The sequence below is a fragment of the Sciurus carolinensis genome, unplaced genomic scaffold, assembly GCF_902686445.1.
Source record: "Sciurus carolinensis unplaced genomic scaffold, mSciCar1.2, whole genome shotgun sequence".
Lineage (NCBI taxonomy): Eukaryota > Metazoa > Chordata > Mammalia > Rodentia > Sciuridae > Sciurus > Sciurus carolinensis.
In genome coordinates, this window is record NW_025920187.1 from 163,073 (window position 1) to 183,963 (window position 20,891).

The 20,891-nt window shown below is 41.8% G+C and overlaps 1 protein-coding gene across 1 annotated transcript; it reads right to left on the reverse strand.

The window, feature by feature from the left end:
- Window positions 1-3,892: 3,892 nt before the first annotated feature.
- On the reverse strand, window positions 3,893-14,017 carry LOC124974876 (sulfotransferase 2A1-like). The gene is made up of 6 exons (XM_047537845.1): window positions 13,882-14,017; window positions 12,185-12,393; window positions 10,545-10,671; window positions 7,803-7,897; window positions 5,953-6,130; window positions 3,893-4,108 (listed from the first exon to the last, which is right to left on the reverse strand). The coding sequence occupies exons 1-6, from the start codon at window positions 14,015-14,017 to the stop codon at window positions 3,996-3,998; spliced, it is 858 nt and encodes a 285-aa protein (XP_047393801.1). The 3' UTR covers window positions 3,893-3,995.
- Between the last annotated feature and the right edge of the window lie 6,874 nt (window positions 14,018-20,891).

The following is a 20,891-nucleotide window of genomic DNA, read 5'->3' on the forward strand; positions in this document are numbered from 1 at the left end:
AGCACCTTACTCATGAATTTGCTGCACTGTACATGATATTATGTGGCAAGCAAGTAAAACAACATCTAGCACACAGTGTGTGCTGAGGAGTTTTGTTTTGTCACAGCTGCTTCTCTTGTTTCTGTACTAGAATTGATAACAATAAAATGGCTATATTAAAATGCTGATTCGACTTTAAAACAAAACTCCCAACCTCCATACAGTATAAAAGGTATTCAACCAATTTAGCATTCACAAAAGTATGTCCTAAGAAGTTAAGTAAACTTTCTAAGTTCTCACTGTTGATAAAGTATGAGGTGGGGATTCAAATTTCAAGTCATCTGTTTGTGGTATGACCTAAGTCCCCATGCCATTTTACCTGTGGGGACAGAATTTACTGTGTTCATTAACTAACACACTGCAAATTCATGGGCCTTGGTGTCCATCAAGGTAGAACTGTGTTTTATGTATGGAGAGTGAGCAGTGCTGATGCCTATTGGATTCCTCTGGAATAGCATGTGAGAACAGTTACCGAGTTGTTGATTGTGCACACTTTTGTGTGGATCCCTTACATTCAATGGACAGTTCATTGGTTATACAATTGTTGGTGCACATACTTGTATGAGTTGTTTTATAGCATTTCCCTGACACTTTACTGCCACTGAGTGTTGGTGTTGTGTCATCTCCCACTAGTGTGATAAAATTCTCTGGTAGCTAAAGTCTGTTATCTGATGAATGGAAAAAAGAATGTGGCCGATATAAGCAATGTCATCTGTTCAGTGTAAAAGTCATGCGATCCTACTGTTTATGCAGCATGGATGGACCTACAGGACATTATAAATGACATATGTCAGCTAATGGAAAACCAATACTACACTTGCAAGGAACATAGAAAAATCAACATCAGAACAGCAGAACATCAGAACAGTGCTGAGCAGAGACCAGGGATGGTAGGGAGGAGTGAAGGAGGGAGCTAGGTCATGGCACAGCTTTATAGGTTGGAGGAACATGTCCTGGTGTTCCGTGGCACACTGTGATTGACAATGATGCCTCATATACTTTGGATTAGTTAGAAGTTAGAAGTAAGGTGGTTTTTTTTTTTTTTAAATAAACTTTGCCCTTTGTGGAAGCTTGAAGTAATCAGGCTGCTTCAAGTTACACAGTTTACATGGACACTAATAGGCATTGCCTACTCAGAGTAAATTTTTCCACTTTTGGTTTGCCTTATAGATATGTGAGCTTAAGACACTTCTAGATTTATGAATGTTCTATTGATTACAAATATTGGATCCTTGCCTGGAACCTGCAATTATTCTGTGTCTGATCTTCTTTGCCAGTCTTCTGTATTTAACCATTTTCTGAAATGACCTTTGTGTTTTCAAGATTGTTCATCTTTCCTTCCCCAATTATGCTTATAATGATTCCTTGAATTTGGTGATTGTGAAGTTGATGGCACTCCTTTGAATTTCATCTTCATTTTGATGATTTTCATTGTTTTTTCCTGTTTCTCACTTGAGTTCTATAGGTTTCTGAATAATATTCTTCTGTGAAAATCTCAGAGTTTGAGAAAATTGGGATAATGTTTTGATGCTTTTCTCAACATTGAGGTGTAAATGATTCAGGTTGGGGATAGGTAATGCCAGAGAGGGGGAAAAGTGAAAGGAGAGAGAGAGAGAAAGAGAGAGAGAGAGAGAAAAGAGAGAGAGAGAGAGATGATAATACTTGAATTCAGGGGTCAATCTTTGTTTGAGGCAGGTCAAAGTACTGACCTGTCTATCTCACCAAGAAAAACAATTTACTGTTTGTTTAACTTTAGCTAAAATGTACGATAACCACCATGGGAGACGCTGCAGGTAAATTGCATCAAACAAGGCTTTCCGAATGGTGCCATCTCTTAGATTTTCATATTGGGAGCCTGCATACCATCAGCAATTGTAAGGGGAGCCTGAATTAACAGAGAGCACTGCCCTGAGAACCTGTGCTCACATCCTGAGCAACACAGGTACAAGACAAATACAAGGACACAAAGGCCAGTAATAATTAAGAACATTAGAAAACTCTTAAAGAAGGAACGTCATCTCTAATTGACATCGGAATTGTCACAATGGAATCCATTTGCTTCCCACTGAAAAAGGCCAAGATTTTGAGGCCAACTTGACGGGGAAGGAGAGGGGTTAATTTGGACAGCTATCAAGCCCAAGAAGATAGTAGGCTCTCAGCAGGAATGCCATGATAGGGAACCTGCATCCTAAAGGACCACAGAGGGAGCAAAGAAGGGGCAGGTAGGGGAGTGGGCAGGAATGAACTGCTGACTGGAGACTTTAGGGACCGAGTCTTGGTTAACTTTCTGTTGCTGTATGCAGCCTTCATGGGAGGAGGCAAGTTAGGTCAGCTGAGGTCAAATCAACGTGTATTTGAGTTCCAGAGGAGCCACTTGAGAAATGATGAGTATGTTTATCCGCAGAGTTGAGCAAAAACCTGGCTCAAAATTTTAGACTAACAGAGAAGAGACATATGACAAGAGGGCAGAGAGGGCATGCTTCTCGTTTCTGTTTTCAGTGACCCATTGGACATCTGCAGCAGCAAGTGAAGAGTCAGGATGTTTCCAAATGATTTACAAATGCGTTAAAGATTCCTAAGCAACTGAGCCAGGGGTGGTGGCACATGCCTGTAATCCCATGTGCTCAGGAGGCTGAGGCAGGAGGATTGCTTGTTTAAAGCCAGTCTCTATAAAAGTGACATGCTAAGCCACTCACTGAAACCTTGTCGCTAATAAAATGCAAAATAGAGCTCCATTTGTGGTTTAGTGGTCAAGGGCCCTGAGTTCAATCCCTGTTAACCTCCTCACCAAAAAAGAATCCTAAGCAACTGTTATCATCATACCCTCATGGAAGAGGTGTTTTCTACAGCAAGGTAGTAGGAGACTAATGCTATGTAGCTCAGCTGCTTGACCTCCAAAATTAATGAATTCCACAGTCATCTCAAAGTGAGCAGAGGTAAAGGAGTTGATTTGGCTTTTACTTTCAATCCAAGATGATTGGAGAAACATTTTGTTACACCTACAAGAGACTAAAAGTGAACAGTCAAGTTCAGTTCTAAATGTTCACCTGAGGAAAACTCTGACCTTGGTTTTTTCTTACTTACCCAAGGAAATATGGGGAAATTGGGGAAGGGAACCCAGAGACATTTACAGGTGACCCGGTAACTCTACAGTGTGTCAAGCCTCAATTCAGTTCTGAAGTACTCTATGCACATCAGCTCAGATAAAACCAAGGATAAATGCTGAGTAGTAAGTCTGTGAATGTATCGTACCACTCATCATTTAGGTACCTTATGAAAGTTCCATACCCAGCACTTGTTATTTATGGCATTTATAACACTAGGAATGAAAACAAAACTAGGTTGGAAATTAGACTCCTGCAGATCATCTTCATCATGGATTCTGGAGATGGATGTCAATGAAAAGGAACCTTAGCTTCTTCTACATTCTATTCTTGTTTTAAAAATTAGACACAATTGTGTGTGATATTCATATTCTGTGTCTGACATTCTAAGTATTTAAATGACTATAAAGTTCTTTTAAAGCTAGAAAGTGGTGAATCGAATAGAGAAATCTCAGTCACTTTTAAGAAGCAAATGATCAGAGAAGCAAAATCTATAATTGAGGGCTCCAGAGTGAGGAAGCAGGATTTTAATTTTGTGTCAGAGTGTTAGATTTGCTATGCACAGTAGTTGAGTCGATCCAGAAACACTCATCCCTGCAGGGAAAGGCATTTCAGGTAACGTTCTCTACTCCCTGCTGGGCCTCCTCTCCTCTCCCATTCTCCTTCTCTACTCAGCTAGATTTCCTGTTGCTCCTCTATTAGTGTATATTTCATTGGTTCTTTATGCCATCCTGTCCTTTCCTCCTTTTCCTGTAGAAATGGGTTTTATTCTAGAACTCCCCAGTTCTGTACTCATCCCAGGACAGGACAACATTTATCAGCATCCATAGAAGATCCAGAATCTCTTGGACATTATTCCCATGGGAACAGGTCTTTGGGAAAACCTGCCATCTTCTCCTGGAATACTTTATTAAAGGTTTCATCTTGGGCCACTGTGAAGTGATTCTTCCAGTCCCCACAGATGCCTGGAAACATGAAGGAGAGTCACATCAGATCTAGTGACAGGTTGAAGACTGAGCTCTCCTTACACTGTCAAAGCAGTATAACGACCACTGGGTCATGGAGAGCCCTCCTGCTGCCTGGGCACCATATGCTTTTACACTTCTACCTGCCTCTATAGTGTGTCCTGACTCCCCCTCTCTCCCCAGCCATCTTGTACCAAATCCATAAGCCACAGTGCTGGGTATAAAATCAGAATATCTGGAATATAACTAAGCCTGACCACTTCTTGTTTTACCCCTTTGGCCCAAGATAACTGAATTTCTGACCTGGGTGATCAGATCAGATGACAACTAGTCTGCTTTGGCCATTCTCTGATAGAAGCTATTCTGCCCCTGACACCCAGTTTGATGCATTGCCAGGTCCAGTGGCTCCAGTCACTTCTGGTTCAGAGTAAGGTAAGTCCCTTGGTGCTTTTGTGGTTCTGGGCATAGGGTCCTTGTTGTTCCAGATGCCACCCCTGGGACTGCCCAGCTTTAAACATGCCAGGCTCCCCCTCTGCAGGCTCTTTACATGTCTTGACCTCACCCTAGAGTGCTGTCCTGCTGGACGCATTCACCTCTTGTTCATTTGCCTCTTTCAAGTGTTTGCTCCCATGCAGTTACTCAGTGAGGCCCTCAGTTCAGACTGAACACCTCCACCCTCGTTCACTTCACAGCAATGATCAAGCACGGCATGTTCTAGGCATTTCCTTTTGGAATGTGCATATGGTATGTTTTTAACATATTAGGAAATCAACACTTTCTATTAATTATCTCATTCTTTGTGCTTCAAAGAATGACATGCTATATACTAAACAAATGTTGTTGACAGGATTAATAAAGAGTGAATAAAATATGAGGATCATATCCTATTTTACAGATAAGAATTTTGGAAGCCCTGGAGGCTTTACCATTGAGAATATTGGGGTGAAATGGAAACTAGTGATATGGACATAATCAAATCCTTCACTTAAGTGATTAAGTATTATATTATGTATTATTTAAATTATGTTTTATATAATAGTACAATTAATTACTAAATATATAAAAATACCTATACTAATATGTTATATTTATGTAAACACTATACTCATATGAATATAAAGTAGTAGAATGCCTAACATGTCGTTACTGTCCTATAAACACTCATTCTTACTCTTATTTTCCTTGTTAACTTCATTATCAGATAATCTTCACTGATTTCTTCTGCTAGACTCTGCTCTCTCAGTGAGTGACATCCCCAGCCCAGTCCTCTGGTTTATCCCTCTGTGCTCCATGTGCACTGTGTGCAGGAATCCTGACCTCTTGAGTATCTTTTGAAGCATTTGGTAGATTTATTCCATGGTTCACCATTCCAGATTCATGAGAACTGGAGGAATTTTGGAAAAAGAGGTTCTCACATCACTTGCAGTAGACGTTTTCAATAGGCCTGAATCCAAGTGTGTTGATGGGATTAATCTTTCCTCACAGGAAGGAGGCCTGACAATGTCTCCTAGCAAACGACCTCCTCTCTACCTTCTTCAGTTTGCTCTTTCTTTGGGTATCTCTTTCTTTAGGGCAGTTCTCTATGGTAAGTCAGATGCGGAGTAGCCCAGACAAGACCGTCTTCAACAACACCCTCCTTTTTAACACTGAATCAGTTTTTACCAGGCACCTGCATCCAATACCAGTAAGATGGAAACATATCATCCAAAAGAGCACACAGGCAACTTTCAGGGCCATGAATGATGAAATTTGATATGTTCAAACACCTTCAGTCTTAGAGTTGAGTGATAAAGCCAAGAGTGCCCTCTAAGTAATCTCATGCATTCTGAAACCAGAGCATTTACCTTTCCTTGCCATTGAGAAATGCTGACTCGTTAAAGATTCAGGCAACATTTCATAATTGGACATCTTGTTTTGTTTCATGACGTGGAAGGAGCTATTCTTGAGGACTGAATCCAGTTCTTCTGGATTTAACTTCTTTCCCAGGAATTGACAGATCTTCTCTATGGTGCTTCTTGGGTCCTAACGTGTGAACAAGCAAGAGTGAGACTGTGAAAGGGAAAGACAGCAAACATGGGAAGATTGGAATGGAAGTTTTAGGAGGGATGTGGGAGAGAAAGAGGAGAGGAAGATGTATCCAAATGGAAAAAGACTGAGATGGATTCCAGAAGGAAGGAGAAAGCAAAAGGGGACAGGAAGAGGGACAGAAAGGGTGTGTAATATGAAGGTCAAGATTGCTTCCCAGTGTGGTTGAGTTTAGGACACCCCAGAGGGAGGTGTCAGGATTTCTATAGAGACTCCTGAGAGTGCAAGAGAAGGCCAGGAGAAAAGTCCCAAAGACTCCTCCTTACCCCAGATGATGCTGTGTCCTATAACTGGCACTTGAATAACACATAGGGTTTTGGAATATCTTCCTCAACTCAAGCCCCATGATTATGAATGCATATCCTGGGAGATCCCATCAAGGACATATATATTTGTAAGGAAAAAGAATTTGCTTGGCTCCTACACTTTCCCTTTAGGATAACAGTGCTTTATTATTAGTTTTTTCCCCTGAGCCCCAGTTACTATAGAACAATAAGAAAGAACAATGGCAATAATTTAAAAAGTGTTGTGTGATTTGTAGGAAAATTACAGGGAAGTGTGGGAGCTTGCTGCTGAGGTAGGTGAACGTGGCATCCAGGGCTCCTTGGTGAGAACTGACTTCATGCTGAGAACACAGGAGAACATGAAGTAGCTGCAGGAAGGAGACCAGAGGCCTTTCACCAGGGGAAGCAGATAGCTTGCATATGGCATCTGCTCTGTCCCCAAGACATCAGTAACAGACCATGTGTTTCTAAGTTCTGTTCACTGTTTTGGTTTTCCTACATTGCTTAATTATTCCGAATAATATTTATAAAAATTCTGAAGATTTCAGTTACATCTGGACCTAGTAAACTCACACAGAACTGTGCAGCTTTGTGCAGGTCAGTGTGGCATGGTTGTGCACCAACAGAAAAATCAACTTACGATCAGTAGATATTCAGCGTGCTATATCCATCAGTGTAAGTGTCCTATCTACACACTCAGATGTTTATTTGGGAAGTTTGAACAGACTCTCCATTTGCAATGTGGAAAGGCACAATGACTGTCATCCACACTCACCATCCTGTGCTCAGATAGGTGGAGGTCTTTGGGTTGCCCAGCTCTACCTGGACCCACCCCAGTGCTTAGCACCATCTGCAGACCTTTCCTGTCACTCCAGCCCCTGACCTCTCAGAGGAGTCACACAGAGTGACTTCTCATCTTCTCATCACCTTGTCAGTCAAGGGGAGAAGCCAGAGAGAGGGACACATTCTGGGGTTAGTGCCTTCTGCCTGTCCCTTGTGATGACTAGGCCTCTGTCAGCATCCTGGGTTCTGCACAGAGAAACCTTGAGAGCCACAGGTGTGAGCATAAGCCCTGGCACCCTGCCCCAGTGTGTGGAAGGGCCCTTAGTTGTTCCCAGATGGAACCCAGGATGAGGCATGGAGAAAGGGCTTGAACTTGGTGAGTGTTAAGCATAAGCAGGGTAAAGAAGATCCAGGGCTTATTAATTCCCAGTGTTCTCCGAGAGGCTGTGCTTTGACAAGAAACGTGCAGTGGAGACACTGAGGATCAAGAGGGTGCAAGGAAGTTGTATAGTGGCAGGCACTGACTATGAGGGCGTTCTCACCTTCTGCAGCTCTTCATAACTCAGCAGCAGGACGTTCTCCCTGTGTCTCATGGACATCCAGCCACGAATGTGCTCAAACCATGATCCATAGGGCACTGCAGGTCAGGCACAGGGGTGCAGGTTACACACTACCAAAACAGGGACTGGGATGTTCCTATCACTCATCACAACCTGACAGCTTGATTCAGGTATATTGATAAATGTTCCTCAAACTAGGTAATGAAACAGAGCGGGACCATTCCTGAATTCATTCTATGAAATTAGTATCATCTGGATACCCAAACCAAGGACATATCAAGTCAGAGAAGAATAGATCACTATTCCTGATGAACACAGACACAGAAAATCTATTAAGATATTAGCAAATCCTATTCAACAGTAAGATTATATATCATGATGCATTCGTTTCATTCTAGGGATGTAAATTTGGTTCAACATGTGAAAATTTATGAAGGGTTTTTACCACATCTGAAGAATCTTCCTTGAGAGAAGAACTTGGCTGAACGTCATGACTATATGTGTCAAACCCAAAGCCAATATCATGCTAATTGGTGAAAAACTGTAAACATTTCTCCTAAGATCAGGAACAATGCAATGATGTTCAGACTCACGGCTCCCTTTCAATGAAGTTCTTAAAACTCTAGCCTTAGAAATCAGGCAGAAGAAGGGATTAAAAAAATTACAAGTAGGAATGAAACCAAATTATCACTGTTTGCAGATGATAAGTACTATGCTTTGAAGACCCAAAAACTCTCCCCAAACACTTCTACAACTGATTACCAAATTCAGCAAACACCAGGATGTAAAACCAACATACAAAACTGAAGATCTTTTCTTCATAACAGTAAAGAATCTGCTGAGGAAGAAATCAGGAATATAATTCCATTCACAATGGTCTTCAAAAATCCTAGGTATCCAGGCTTGTTGACAGATGCTTATAATCCCAGGGACTCAGGAAGGTGAGGCAGCAGATTGGGAGGTGAAAACTAGCCTGAGAAACTTAGTGAGGCCCTCAGCACTTCAGCAACATCTAAGAAGGGCTGGTGATGTGTCTGATTAGTTAAGCACTCCTGTATTCAATCCCTGGTACCATATCAAACAATACTCAAGAAACCCTGCATGTAATCTATCTAAAGTTGAGAAAAATTTCTTATAATGAGAATTATAGAACACTGAAGAAAGAAATTGAAGAATACATGAGAAGCTGAACAGCCCTATTGAATCACCAATAGAAATTGACATATTACCAAAAAAATCTACAGATTCAATGCAATCTCTATCAAATATCATTGACATTCTTCAGAGAAATAGAAGGAAGAGTCCCAAAATTGAAATGACACAAAAACATCTAAAACCATCTGAGCAGGTAGAACAATGATGAAGAGCTGGCATGTGGCTCAGTGGCAGAGCGTTTGACTGGCATGTGCATGGCCCTGGTCTAGTCCCCAACACACACACTCACACACAAAGAGTAATGCTGCAGGTATCACATTCCAACGTCTTCCCAGTCTCAAATCATACCAAAGATGTGTAGTAACAGAAAAACTGAACTTATATGAAAACAGACCCATAGATCAATTGATTAGAATAGAAGACACAGAGACAAACCTTCATAGACAGACTCATCTGATCCGTAAAAAAGACACCAAAAGCAAATATTGGAGAAAACAGCTTATTTAATAAATGGTGTTTGGCAAACTGAATACCTGCATATAGAAGAATGAAGCTAAATCCTGCACAAAAATAAACTCAAAGTGGATCAAAAAAAACATGAATTAGACCATCAACATTGGAACTAGTAGTAGGAAAGAAAGCACCTTCACGTCAATGTATAGATGCAGGAATGACTTTCTCCATAAGACTCCTAGTGTTCAGGAAACAAAACCAAGAATTGATAAATGAAATGGCATCAAGTTAAAAAGTTTCTGCACAGCAAAGGGAATGAGACAAAGAAGAGAGGATCTACAGAATGGGAGAAAATCTTTGCCAGCTTCTCCTGTGACAGGATTAATACCCAGAATATACAAAGTACTCAAAAATCTTAACACTGAAAATCAAGTACCCCAATGAATAGATCAGTAAATGCCAATCATTTCCCAGAAGGAGAAATATGATGGCAAACAATTTCATGAAAAAATTTCAACAGCTTTCACAACCAGATAAAAGCAAATTAAAGCCACACCGAGCCTGCATCTCATTCCACTTAGAATCATCAGGAAGACAAATAATAATAAATGCTGTCAGGATGTAAATGAAAAAGTACACTTACAATTAGTACCACCAGCATGTATATCAGTATGGAGTTTTCTCAAAAGTCTAGAAATGGAACCACCATATGACTTGGTCATAGAACCCCTTGGTATTTATCCAAAAGAATTAAAGTTAAAATACTACAGCAGTACATGCATGCCCAAGTTAATAGCAGTTCAATCACAGCAGCTAAGTTATGGAGCCAGCCTAGGTATCCACTAGCTGTTGAATGGGTACAGAAAATGTACTCCATATACATGACATGGCTTACTCAATCATAAAGAAGAACTCAATTCTGTCACTTGTAGGAAAATGTATGGAACTGGAGAACAACATGCTAATTGAAAGAAGTCAGACTCACAAAGTCAAGGGTTGTCTGTCTTCTCTCATATGTGGAAAGTATACAGAAAAAGAATAGAAAAGTGATACCAGGAAATTAGGAGAAAGGCCAGTCGAGTTGGGAAAGCAGATCTTATGTCTCAGAACTCTCACCGTTTCCTTGGATGAACCATTTAAAGTATTGTTCCAGTGACTCTGGTTTAATAGAAAACTTTGATGTAGTCCAAAAATAATAACCTGATACAAGAACGTCTTTGGGATTTCTCATGAGATATAGCACCTTAAATTAAGAAAAAATGAGAGAATGGAAAATCAGCCTCAATCATCATTTCCCACCTTGATCTTTCCCAGGCAGTTCTTACTGAATCTCTATTGAACTTCAGTGGGTTCCTTTAACAAATTAGTTATAGTATTCCTTAATAAAATATACATTGTAAACTTCCTATTTCATATTCCTTGATAGGAATGGAAGAGGTATAATTTTTTTCTTATTTCTGGTTAATAATCTACTGAATAGAGGAAGCTGCTGGAAAGTTTTAAATGGTAATTGTTGAATTATTTTTGTCTTCTCCCATAATGATCACCAACAGCAGAATGGATTAAGAAATTATGGAATATTGAGATTCATAACAATATATGGTCATTGACACACAAAAGACCTTTGAGAATGGCACAGACATTACTTTCATAAAGCATGAAGGCATTTATACAAATTGAAGAATAAGCAAAGTAATCTGTAACTGTATTCCAGGGTGTGTGTCCCTCAGTTTGTGGGCACTGATTGGTAGAAGGGGCCTGGGGAATCTTTCTGGACTGTAGAAATGTCTAAGTCTGGTCTGGAGTATAGTTGCTTAACTGTGTACATATGTATATATTAAGAGGCCAGTGTTTAATGTTAACGAAAACACACACAAACACACACACACATCACACACACCACTGGAGTGGAACATCAGAATTTGACATGCGTTTGCGTCAACTGTCTTGGTGTTATTCTTGCAGGTCTAATGTCTTCTTAGGCCTCAGTTTAATGAGGTAGAGGTTAAGGAAACCCAACAGGAGACATGGAATTGTGTGTATTGGAGCAGCCTCACTGTGAGGCACTTTCCAAGACAGGAGTTCATTAAACTAGGTTTCTTGGTGATGTTTAAAGAAACATATGAAAAAAATCAGAAGTCAACAAACACTTTTAGAAAGCATGTTTCTACAAATAGCCTCTGACACCTTAGATCTTGGATATCCATGATCCATGCTGATTAATCCTCAGCCATGGGGAGGTTGAAGTGGCTGCTGATCACAAAGCACATTGACATGCAGTGGGCTCTGGTGGTTAGAATAGAGAGCCAAGTTCCTGAGCAGTCCCAGGATTTATGCATTTATCAATGTATGCATACTCTGCACTCCATATGGGCAATTCTGATTTGGGGGCTTCCACCGATCTGGCAGGAAATTTTTATTGAATTAATATCGGCTAACATCTTCAAGAGCAGGAAAGGAGGGATACTCTAGTGTAGATGCAGTTATAAATTCTGGTTGCTCGTAAGATGTGTTTTTCTAAGACTCTGGACCTAGCCAGTCCTGTTATCCCTGAATTCAGGCTAGCTAATGTGTGCAATGGTCCACATCATTGCACTCAAGTGTAGTCTGAGTTGTGGCCTCATCAACCTCACCTAGTGTCTGAGAATCTCAGGTCTCTCCCAACCTAACCCATGAGCAGACAGCCTGGTAAGATCTACTGGTTTTATCTAGGCCCATGAAGGACAAAAAGCATTGATGAAACAGTAGACACTGACCTTGGCCTTGGAAGTGAATAACGACTTGGGGAAGAGATGGAAGGGAAGGTGAGAGGTCAGGAACCTTGGTCTTTCACTCTCATTTAGCAATTTGTAACCAAGATCTGACTCTATCCAGGGTGAGCGTTCCCAGATGGGCACAGATTGAATCCACTTGGTATCCCCTTTGGAGTGAATCAAGCAGAGAATTTCAATCAACCAGTTGGTGCCTAGATAAGGTAGGAAAAGTGATGTTCATTCATTTCAACCTGACTTGTGAACAAAAAAACCATGATAAAATCCATAACATAAACATAACCATATACCCATTCCAAGCGTGCAATCAGGTAGTGCTAAGCAGTGTTAATCATGTTCCTATTTGTGTCAGCCAATGTTCAGAACCTGTTCATCTTTAACAACTGGAACTCTCTGCTTTTTAACAGCATTTCCCAACTTATGACCATGTTTCAGTCCCTGGATCCACCATGGTGCTTTCTGTTTCTATGAACTTATCTACACTAGGTATTTGCACCAATGGAATCACATAGTATTTGTCCTTTTGTGCCCAACATATGCATTTAGCACAATGCCCTCAGGATTGATCTATGTTGTAGAAGGTGTCTGAATATTTTTCCTTGTTAAGTCTTGTTGAGGGCTGTCTTGGACAAGATGGTGTCTGGTAGTGAGCCAAATGGCCCTGGCTACCAAAATAAGGAAGTAACAAAAAAGGTTGCTTGCTTACTAGTTCCTTGGAGATTTATGACGTGTTAACGCCAGGCTCTAGGATTGGCTATCTAACATCATGCCGCACGTGGACAGGTCGTGATCCATATAGTGCTATGCTGACATTCCTCTGCATGCTCTCCTGCGTGAGAGAAAGCTTTGCCATAATCAGCTAATAAGCTAGGAGCCTGGGGGACGAGAGAGGGAGAGAGAGAGAAGAAGGGAAATAGTAGCAGAACAAAGAGGACAGAGAAACAGGGAGGACGCAATAAATCTCATCAAACTAAAGATTAGTGGTGTCTCCTTTCTCCACACCGGTTCTGCTGGACAGAACACAGCTGAATTTTATTCCATTGTATTAATATGCCACATTTTGTTAATGCATTCACTTGTCAATGCATTTGAGGTTGCTTCCACCTCATGGCTCTTTGCTGAGATCCTTTGATGATGTTCCCACTCTTCTTGACTTTCCAACACCCCACCCCTTCTGATTCCTTGGCCTCAATTGTTACTCAGTTTGCACTGCTCATGCCCCCAGTTTCACTCCCAAGGTTGCAGGGTGCATGCCCTTTCAGTCCCTTGCAATTTCCCTGCTCATTTTTGATTCCCAACCATTTTCCCATGCTGATTCTCCTACTCTAAAATAGCCTTCTTTTTCTCATGATCTCCTATTCAGTCTTTTTATTTCTATTGAGCTGCTCTTTTGCCATTAGTTCTTCACTGGTCCTCCTCACCACCCATTTCTCCCATGCCATCACACAAACACCTGAATCTGCTTAGGATTCACTCCTATACGCTCTTCCAATACCTAAAATGATTCCTGCTGAGCACTTGTTTCACTCTCTGCAATTGTCTGAATGGAAGTGGCTGGGGCACTGCCTCTTCCTCCCAGAGCAGGGCTCCCTGGCATGTGGAGCACATTCCATCCATCTGCTGAGTGCACAAGGACGTAGCTCTCACCTTTTCCATGAGTGGTTCCAGTCCTGATTCCTTACCTGACTTTGGGTACGACACCATTACTGTATCTTCATCCTTTATCACAAACTTAGTACATGCTTCTTTTATACCTTCAATGGTGTAACCAAAAAAAGAAAAAGGTAAACCTTCAAACCACAGGAACTCCGGTGTCATGATGATGAATTCTCTGGTTGTGGGGCTGGAGTTCAGCTGTAGCCACCATTGGAAGTTGTGGGAGATTTTGGGAGACTAGCCTTTAAAGGAAATTTCAAAGAATCATTAACTTTTTCTTGTTGTCAATTTAACTGGTTGGTAAAAGCAAATTTTGACGGGTGATCCAAAGTTTCATGGTATTCAGCAATTTTGGAGACATTCAGTGACCATGAGCATGATGATCTGGGCATGAGTTCATGGGCAGGACCCCACAGCAGTGCTGCCATATACACCAGTGAGCAATACCTGGGACCTGAAGAAAGCCATTCTTTTCCATTTATTTGCATTACAAAGAGTTTTCAATATGGAATTTCTACATGAAACTGAGAGATACAGTGTAGTGATAATAGCCTGGAAGGATGTTGAGGAACATGCACTGATGACTCTTTGATTCTAAAGGACAAGGACCTGCTTTAGAGTCATTAGATATGGGGGTGGACTGTAACTGGATCTGGGGTCCAGTCCTTCTTTACCTTCTGATTGATGCATGAGGCTGGGTTTCATTCTTCCAGGATTTAAGGACTGAGATAAGTGAATTTTCCTATCTACCACATCAGCGATCCATGAAAACCCTGTCACATACTTGCACTAGCACTTTCAGTTCCCAGTGGACCCTGGGGATCAACACTTCACATGTGTAAGCAAAATACCAAATCCAAGGAGTCCTTAAACACTGATCTCCTGCTGCCAGGAATGCTTCAGGATACACCTGCATTTTTATCAAGTCCCCATGGACTTCTGTCACCTCCAGTGAGAACCATCTGATGAATGATGTCAACCCACGTTGACGGCAATGGTGTTTTATGTAGAATGTTTGGTCATCAGGAGCAGAAGTCCTTTCCACTCTTCCTGCCAATTCCTGGGTGTATTACTAGACTGAGCATTTGTGTATTCAACTGGGAGCTGTTGATGCTGATTCTAAATCTGATGTGGCTCAGCTGCTGTGTGTATCCTGGGGAGAATGACCACCAGTTGGGGCAAGAGTATGACTCTGGCTGAAATAAGAGTAGCATTTAATCCCCTGATATGATGTATGACACTTTTCTTTTGCAACCGTTAAAATTCTATCTTTATTTTGTATGCCAGGCATTTTCATTATAGTGTGCCTTGGTTTGGTCTGTGTTAATTTTGTACATTTGTTGTCCTATAAGCCTCTTGGATTTGATTTTCCATTTCATTCTTCATATTTGGGAAATTTTCTGTTATTATTTCATTGAAAAGACTGTTCATTCCTTTGGTTTTTGTCTCTGCACCTCCTCTACCCTGATAATTTTTTTTTTATTTTCTGATTCCACGAACTTTATTCTAGCCTGAGTTTTTTTTTTATTATTATTGTATACAAATGGGATACATGTTGTTTCTCTATTTGTACATGGAGTTAAGGCATACCATTTGTGTAATCATATGTTTACATAGGGCAATGATGTTTGATTAATTATTTTTTTCCTTCCCCCCCACCCCTCACACCCCTCTTTTCCCTCTATACAGTCCTTCTTTCCTTCATTCTTACCACACTCCTTATCCCTAACCCTAAACCTAACCCTAAACCTAATGCTAACCCCTCCCACCCCCCTTATATGTTCTCATCCACTTATCAGCGAGATCATTTGTCCTTTAGTTTTTTGATATTGGCTTATCTCACTTAGCATGATATTCTCCAGTTTCATCCCGTATTTGGTCTTTTAACTGTTGATTGGTGCGATCATTTAATGCCTGCATTTGCTCTTTCATCTCCTCCTTCAATGCCTGCATTTGCTCTTTCATTTCCTCATTTGCTTCCCTGATTGTTTTAATTATGTATATTCTGAACTCCCTTTCTGACATTTCTTCTGCTGTGCTGTCATTGGGTTTTATTGATGTAGTATCTAGGTTTGTTTGGGACATTTTCTTCCCTTGTTTTCTCATATTGGTCAGCTGTCAGTGTGACCCTGAGATATTGCAGATTTCCTCTATTGGCTTATAGTGTCCCGGTAGATTTCCAGTGTATCACCTCCCAACCTTCAGTAGCCTGAAGTCTTGGAGGAAGTTGATAATGCAGTGCATCTGAAGAATGCTGCCCCTAGCACCCTACTGGTTCCAGGGTTTGGAGCTGAGTCTGTGCGGAAAGGCTCTCACTGGGGGCCTGCACCGTGCCGCTGGCTGTGTGGGAGGAGCCCACCGCCGGAGTGTGGAAGGCTACCTGGGGAAGACTCTAGCTGCCCTGCCCTGCTCTGATAAGCCACTCTTATCTGTGCCTGCCGCCCAGGCCAAGTTTCGCCCAGTGGGGGAGACTCACCCTGTGACTCTATTTTTGTCCAAGTCTCTCAATGCCTCCCCTTCTTGAGTCCTGGGTTCTGGAGTGACTGGAGATGCAGTCACCCTCTAGGCCGCCATCTTGGATCGCCCCGTGGAAAGAGCCTGTGGCCAGAGTGGGCAGAGTCGCCTGGAGAAGTCTCTGGCTGCCCTGCCCTGATCCCAGAGGCTGCTTGCGGATCGAAGCTCTCCGTTGGCTCGGGGACTTGTGGCTGACTCTATGTAGAAAGGCTCTCACTGGGGGTCTGTTCCGAGAAGCTAGCCTTGAAAGGCGCCTTCCACCGCAGGGGTCCAAGCTGCTTGGGGAAGTCTCTGGCTGCCCTGTCCTGGTCCCTGAAGCTGCTTGTGGGCCAGAGTACGCCGCACTGGCTCCGGGACTTGGAGCTTGTTCTGATCAGAAAGGCTCTCACTAAGAGGCCTGCTCCGAGAACCTGGAGAAGCTGGCTGTGTGGGAGGGACCCACCGACAGAGTGCACAGGGCTGCCTGTGGAAGACTCTAGCTGCCCTGCCCTGCTCCGATAAGCTACCTCTATCTGGGCCTGCCACCTGGTCCGAGCTTTACCCAGTGGGCAGACTCACCCGTGACTCTATTTTATTCTGAGTCTCTCAATGCCTCCCCTTCTTAACTCCTGGATTCTGCCATCTTAGATCGCCCCGTGGAAAGAGACTGCAGCCGGAGTGGGCAGAGCCGCCTGAAGAAGTCTCTGGCTGCCCTGCCCTGATCCCAGAGGCTGCTTGCAGATCGAAGCTCTCCGTTGGCTCGGGGACTTGTGTCTACCCTGATAATTCTTAAATTTGGTCTTTCCATGTTATCCCATAGTTAGTTCTTGGAGGGTCAGTTCATGGTTCCTTACCATCTTCACTGTGTGGTCAACTTTATTTTCATGATTATATATTTTGCCTTTATTGTCTGATTTTCTGTCTTCCAATGATCTTGTCTGTTGGTTAAATTTTCTATTGAGTTTTTAATTTGGTTCACTGTTTCTTCATTTCAAGGATTTCTGATTGTTTTCAGAATCTCTATCCATGTTTTGAAATAATATTTGCTTCCTGCATTGCTGTTGTATATCATTCTTTACTTTGCAGATCATTTTAATCATGTACTTTCTGAACTCCTTCTCTGATATTCCCTCTACTGTGCTGTCAATGATTTCTTTATTGTAGTGTCTTGATCTGTTTGGGGTGCTTTCTTCCCGTGTTTTTTCATTATGCCCTTGTGTCTTCCTCTCTAGCAGTGCAGATTTGAAGCATTACATTTTAAACCCTATAGATTTATAGTGTCCCTGCAGGTTTCCAATACCTCAACTTTAAGGGGGAGATCAATATGAAGGGCACCCAATGTGAAAAATATGCAGCTTTAAATCAATTAGTCCCTATTAAGATGTTTACAGTTTTATTGAAATAAACAGAAACGATGTGTTCAATTATTACCTACAATGTAAACAGTAGGTTTGCAATAGTGTGTACAGTTTCTAATGGTGGATGAAGAGAGAAGGGGTTGTAGGATGTGTTGTTTATGAAGAAGTAGGTGAGAACACAGAGGTATTAGATCATAGGAAGAGTGAAAGAGGAATCAGTATAAGTTGGTTGTTAGCAGGAGAGAAAAGAGAACGGGACTCTCAGTTGTACCTCCTTGTGGGGACTCAGAAGTGGACTTTCAGATCCTGGTTGTTGTCCCTAGATGGAAGCACCATGGTGTTAGTTGGCAGCGGCAGCATCAAACCTGTAGGTGCTTTGGTGTTGGGTTTTCAGGCCCTGACTGGAAGATGCAGAGGAAACAGAGGTGAACCGAGAGGGCAGTGGAGGTGACCTAGGATGGAGGCAAAGGTTCAGAAATAGGGCTGTGAAGCTGGACCCTCGGGCATCCTAGGGGAACCTGTTTGGATAGCAACTCTGTGGCAGATGTTATTTCCTCAGACAGTTGCCTCCAGGCTCTGTCTGTTTGTTTTCCTAAGGTGGAGGCTGTGATGTGGAGGGGGCTATGGAGGCCACCTCAGCATTCCAAGATGGAGGATGGCCTGGGGAGTTAGTAGGACCTGTGTGGACAGGTGCTCTCCTCTTGCAGAAGCCAGGTTGGCCGTGGGTCAATTTTTTTCTCTACAAAAGGGAAGACATATTTGGCAGTTTCCATTGAGAACTTCTACAAAGTGTCTTTCAAACCCAGGTGAATAAGTGAGCTTTATCATCGGGTAGACTAACTTTCCAATCCTGGAATTTCCTTGTTTTAGTGGGCATGTTAGCTAAATGACTCACTCTGTATCTGTGACAGGGGTTGTTTAATACCTGTGTTTCTCAGATGCACAGCTCAGAAAGATTTTTGTTACATTTGTGGGGATTGACTTGTGATCTCACGTGATCTAGGCAAGAACTGGACTATGGAGTGAGTCCCAAGCACGTAGTGCTCCATATTTTGGGAGAGAGTCAAAGTATCTCTAGAGCTGAGTAGCAAACCACTCCCATTCCAATCAGGCAGCCTTCCTGCCATTCCTCAAACTGTCCAAGCACAATTTGATTTCATTTCATTGACGTTTTGGCTCTGTCTGCCAAAATATTCCTGAAGGATGGCAGGTAGGTCTCTCTTCCTCCTCCAATCCTCATAGTTTAGCAAATCCACGTCAGCAATGAGAGGGGCCTTCTTCATCACTGTCTAAAATGGTGACTCAGACAATTCCATCCCCCCTACAAGGACTTGATATTCCACAGTAAGCGTCTCTGCCTGACTTGATACTCTACATTGGTGGCCTTACCTTCATTTACAATCTTATCTGTGAATGTGTGGTTTCCTTATCATTCTCCTCAACCACACTGCACATTCTGAGATGGTGGGGTCTTTGCTTTAACATGTCACTGCAGGAAGATAAAACATTAGCTGAAAACGAGTATATGATTAACTACCTTTTGTTGAATTAACTGACCTGGGTTTCTTCATAGATTTGGTGTGAGGAATGTGTGATTTGATGTGAAGAGAGCCTTCAGGCCCAAACAGGACAGCTGCTGAGCTGTGAAGAATTCCTGTTGTTGCCCATGAGTCTAGTGCCTATGCCATGCTTTTAAATCATTGTAAGTAATTTCTGATGTTCATGCCTGCCGGAGAGCAGAGAATATTTCCAGACTCCTTTCTATTGGTAACCTTTCACCAGTTAGTACTTCCAATTTGTTTTTGTGGGTCTGAAGGCTGGAGAGCAAAGTTTAGGCTTTGCTGGCAACTATGCCTGAAATGTCCAGTTAATCATCTCTGGTACGTGGATCATACTGGGAAAGCTTTGTTTGTTGGCTGGTTGCATAACTGTTACCAATGTCTTTATGTTTCCTGGGGTGGGATGATTTATACACTGGTCATGGGAAAACATTAATGAAATACATGTGTCATGTTAGAGCATGGGTCGTTTGATGGAAAACCCTGTGACTGTTTGAATAAAAGAGAAATTGATTGTCATTTCTGTCAATGAGTAAAATTATTATCATAGGCAATTATTAATTTTACAAATGCTGTCTCTGTTGTCAGCCTCTCTGGATTCACATGGTGACTTTTACATTTACTGTGTGGTCTACACTGCTTTCTGACCCACTTTCCTTTTATAAAAATGCAGGTAACAATAGCACCTTACTCATGATTTTGCTGGACTGTACATGATATTATGTGTCAAGCAAGTAAAACAATATCTAGCACACAGTGTGTGCTGAGGGGTTTTGTTTAGTCACTGTTGCTTCTCTTGTTTCTGGTACTAGAATTTATAACAATAAAATGGCTATTTTAAAATGATGATTCTACATTAAAACAAAATCCCCAAGCTCCATATAGTATAAAAAGGTATTCAAGGAATTTAGCATTCACAAAAGTATGCCCTAAGAAGTTAAGTAAACTTTCTAATTTCTCACTGTTGGTAAATTATGAGGTGGGGATTCAAATTTCAAGTCATCTGCTTGTGGCATGATCTAAGTCACCATGCCATTTGACCTGTGTGGACAGAATTTACTGCGTTCGTTAACTAACACACTGCAAATTCATGGGCCTTGGTGTCCATTGAGGTAGAACTGTGTTTTATGTATGGAGAGTGTGCAGTGCTGATGCCTATTGGATTCCTCTGGAATAGCATGTGAGAACAGTTACCGAGTTGTTGATTGTGCACACTTTTGTGTGAGTCCCTTATATTCAATGGACAGTTCATTGGTTGTAAAATTGTTGGTACACATACTTATATGAGTAGTTTTATAGCATTTCCTTGACACTTACTGCCCCTGAGTGTTGGTGTTGTGTCATCTCCCACTAGAGTGATAAAATTTTCCAGTAGCTAAAGTATGTTATCTGATGAATGAACAAAAAGAATGTGGCAGATATAAGCAATGTCATCTGTTTAGTGTGAAAAACATGCGATCCTACTGTTTATGCACATGGATGGACCTACAGGACATTGTAAGTGACATATGTCAGCTAATGAAAAACCAATACTACACCTGCAAGAACTTAGAAAAATCAACATCAGAACAGCAGAACATCAGAATAGTGCTTAGCAGAGACCAGGGAAGGTAGGGAGGAGTGATG

What these genes read in the sequence shown, in the direction of transcription:
- LOC124974876 (XM_047537845.1), bottom strand. Translation starts at nt 14,017, where the DNA reads ATGACACCGGAGTTCCTGTGGTTTGAAGGTTTACCTTTTTCTTTTTTT. An exon ending in GGTGTCGTACCCAAAGTCAG is followed by an intron (nt 12,394 to 13,881) that starts GTAAGGAATCAG and finishes TACCTTATCTAG; the next exon opens with GCACCAACTGGTTGATTGAA. An exon ending in GTTATGAAGAGCTGCAGAAG is followed by an intron (nt 6,131 to 7,802) that starts GTGAGAACGCCC and finishes TTCACACGTTAG; the next exon opens with GACCCAAGAAGCACCATAGA.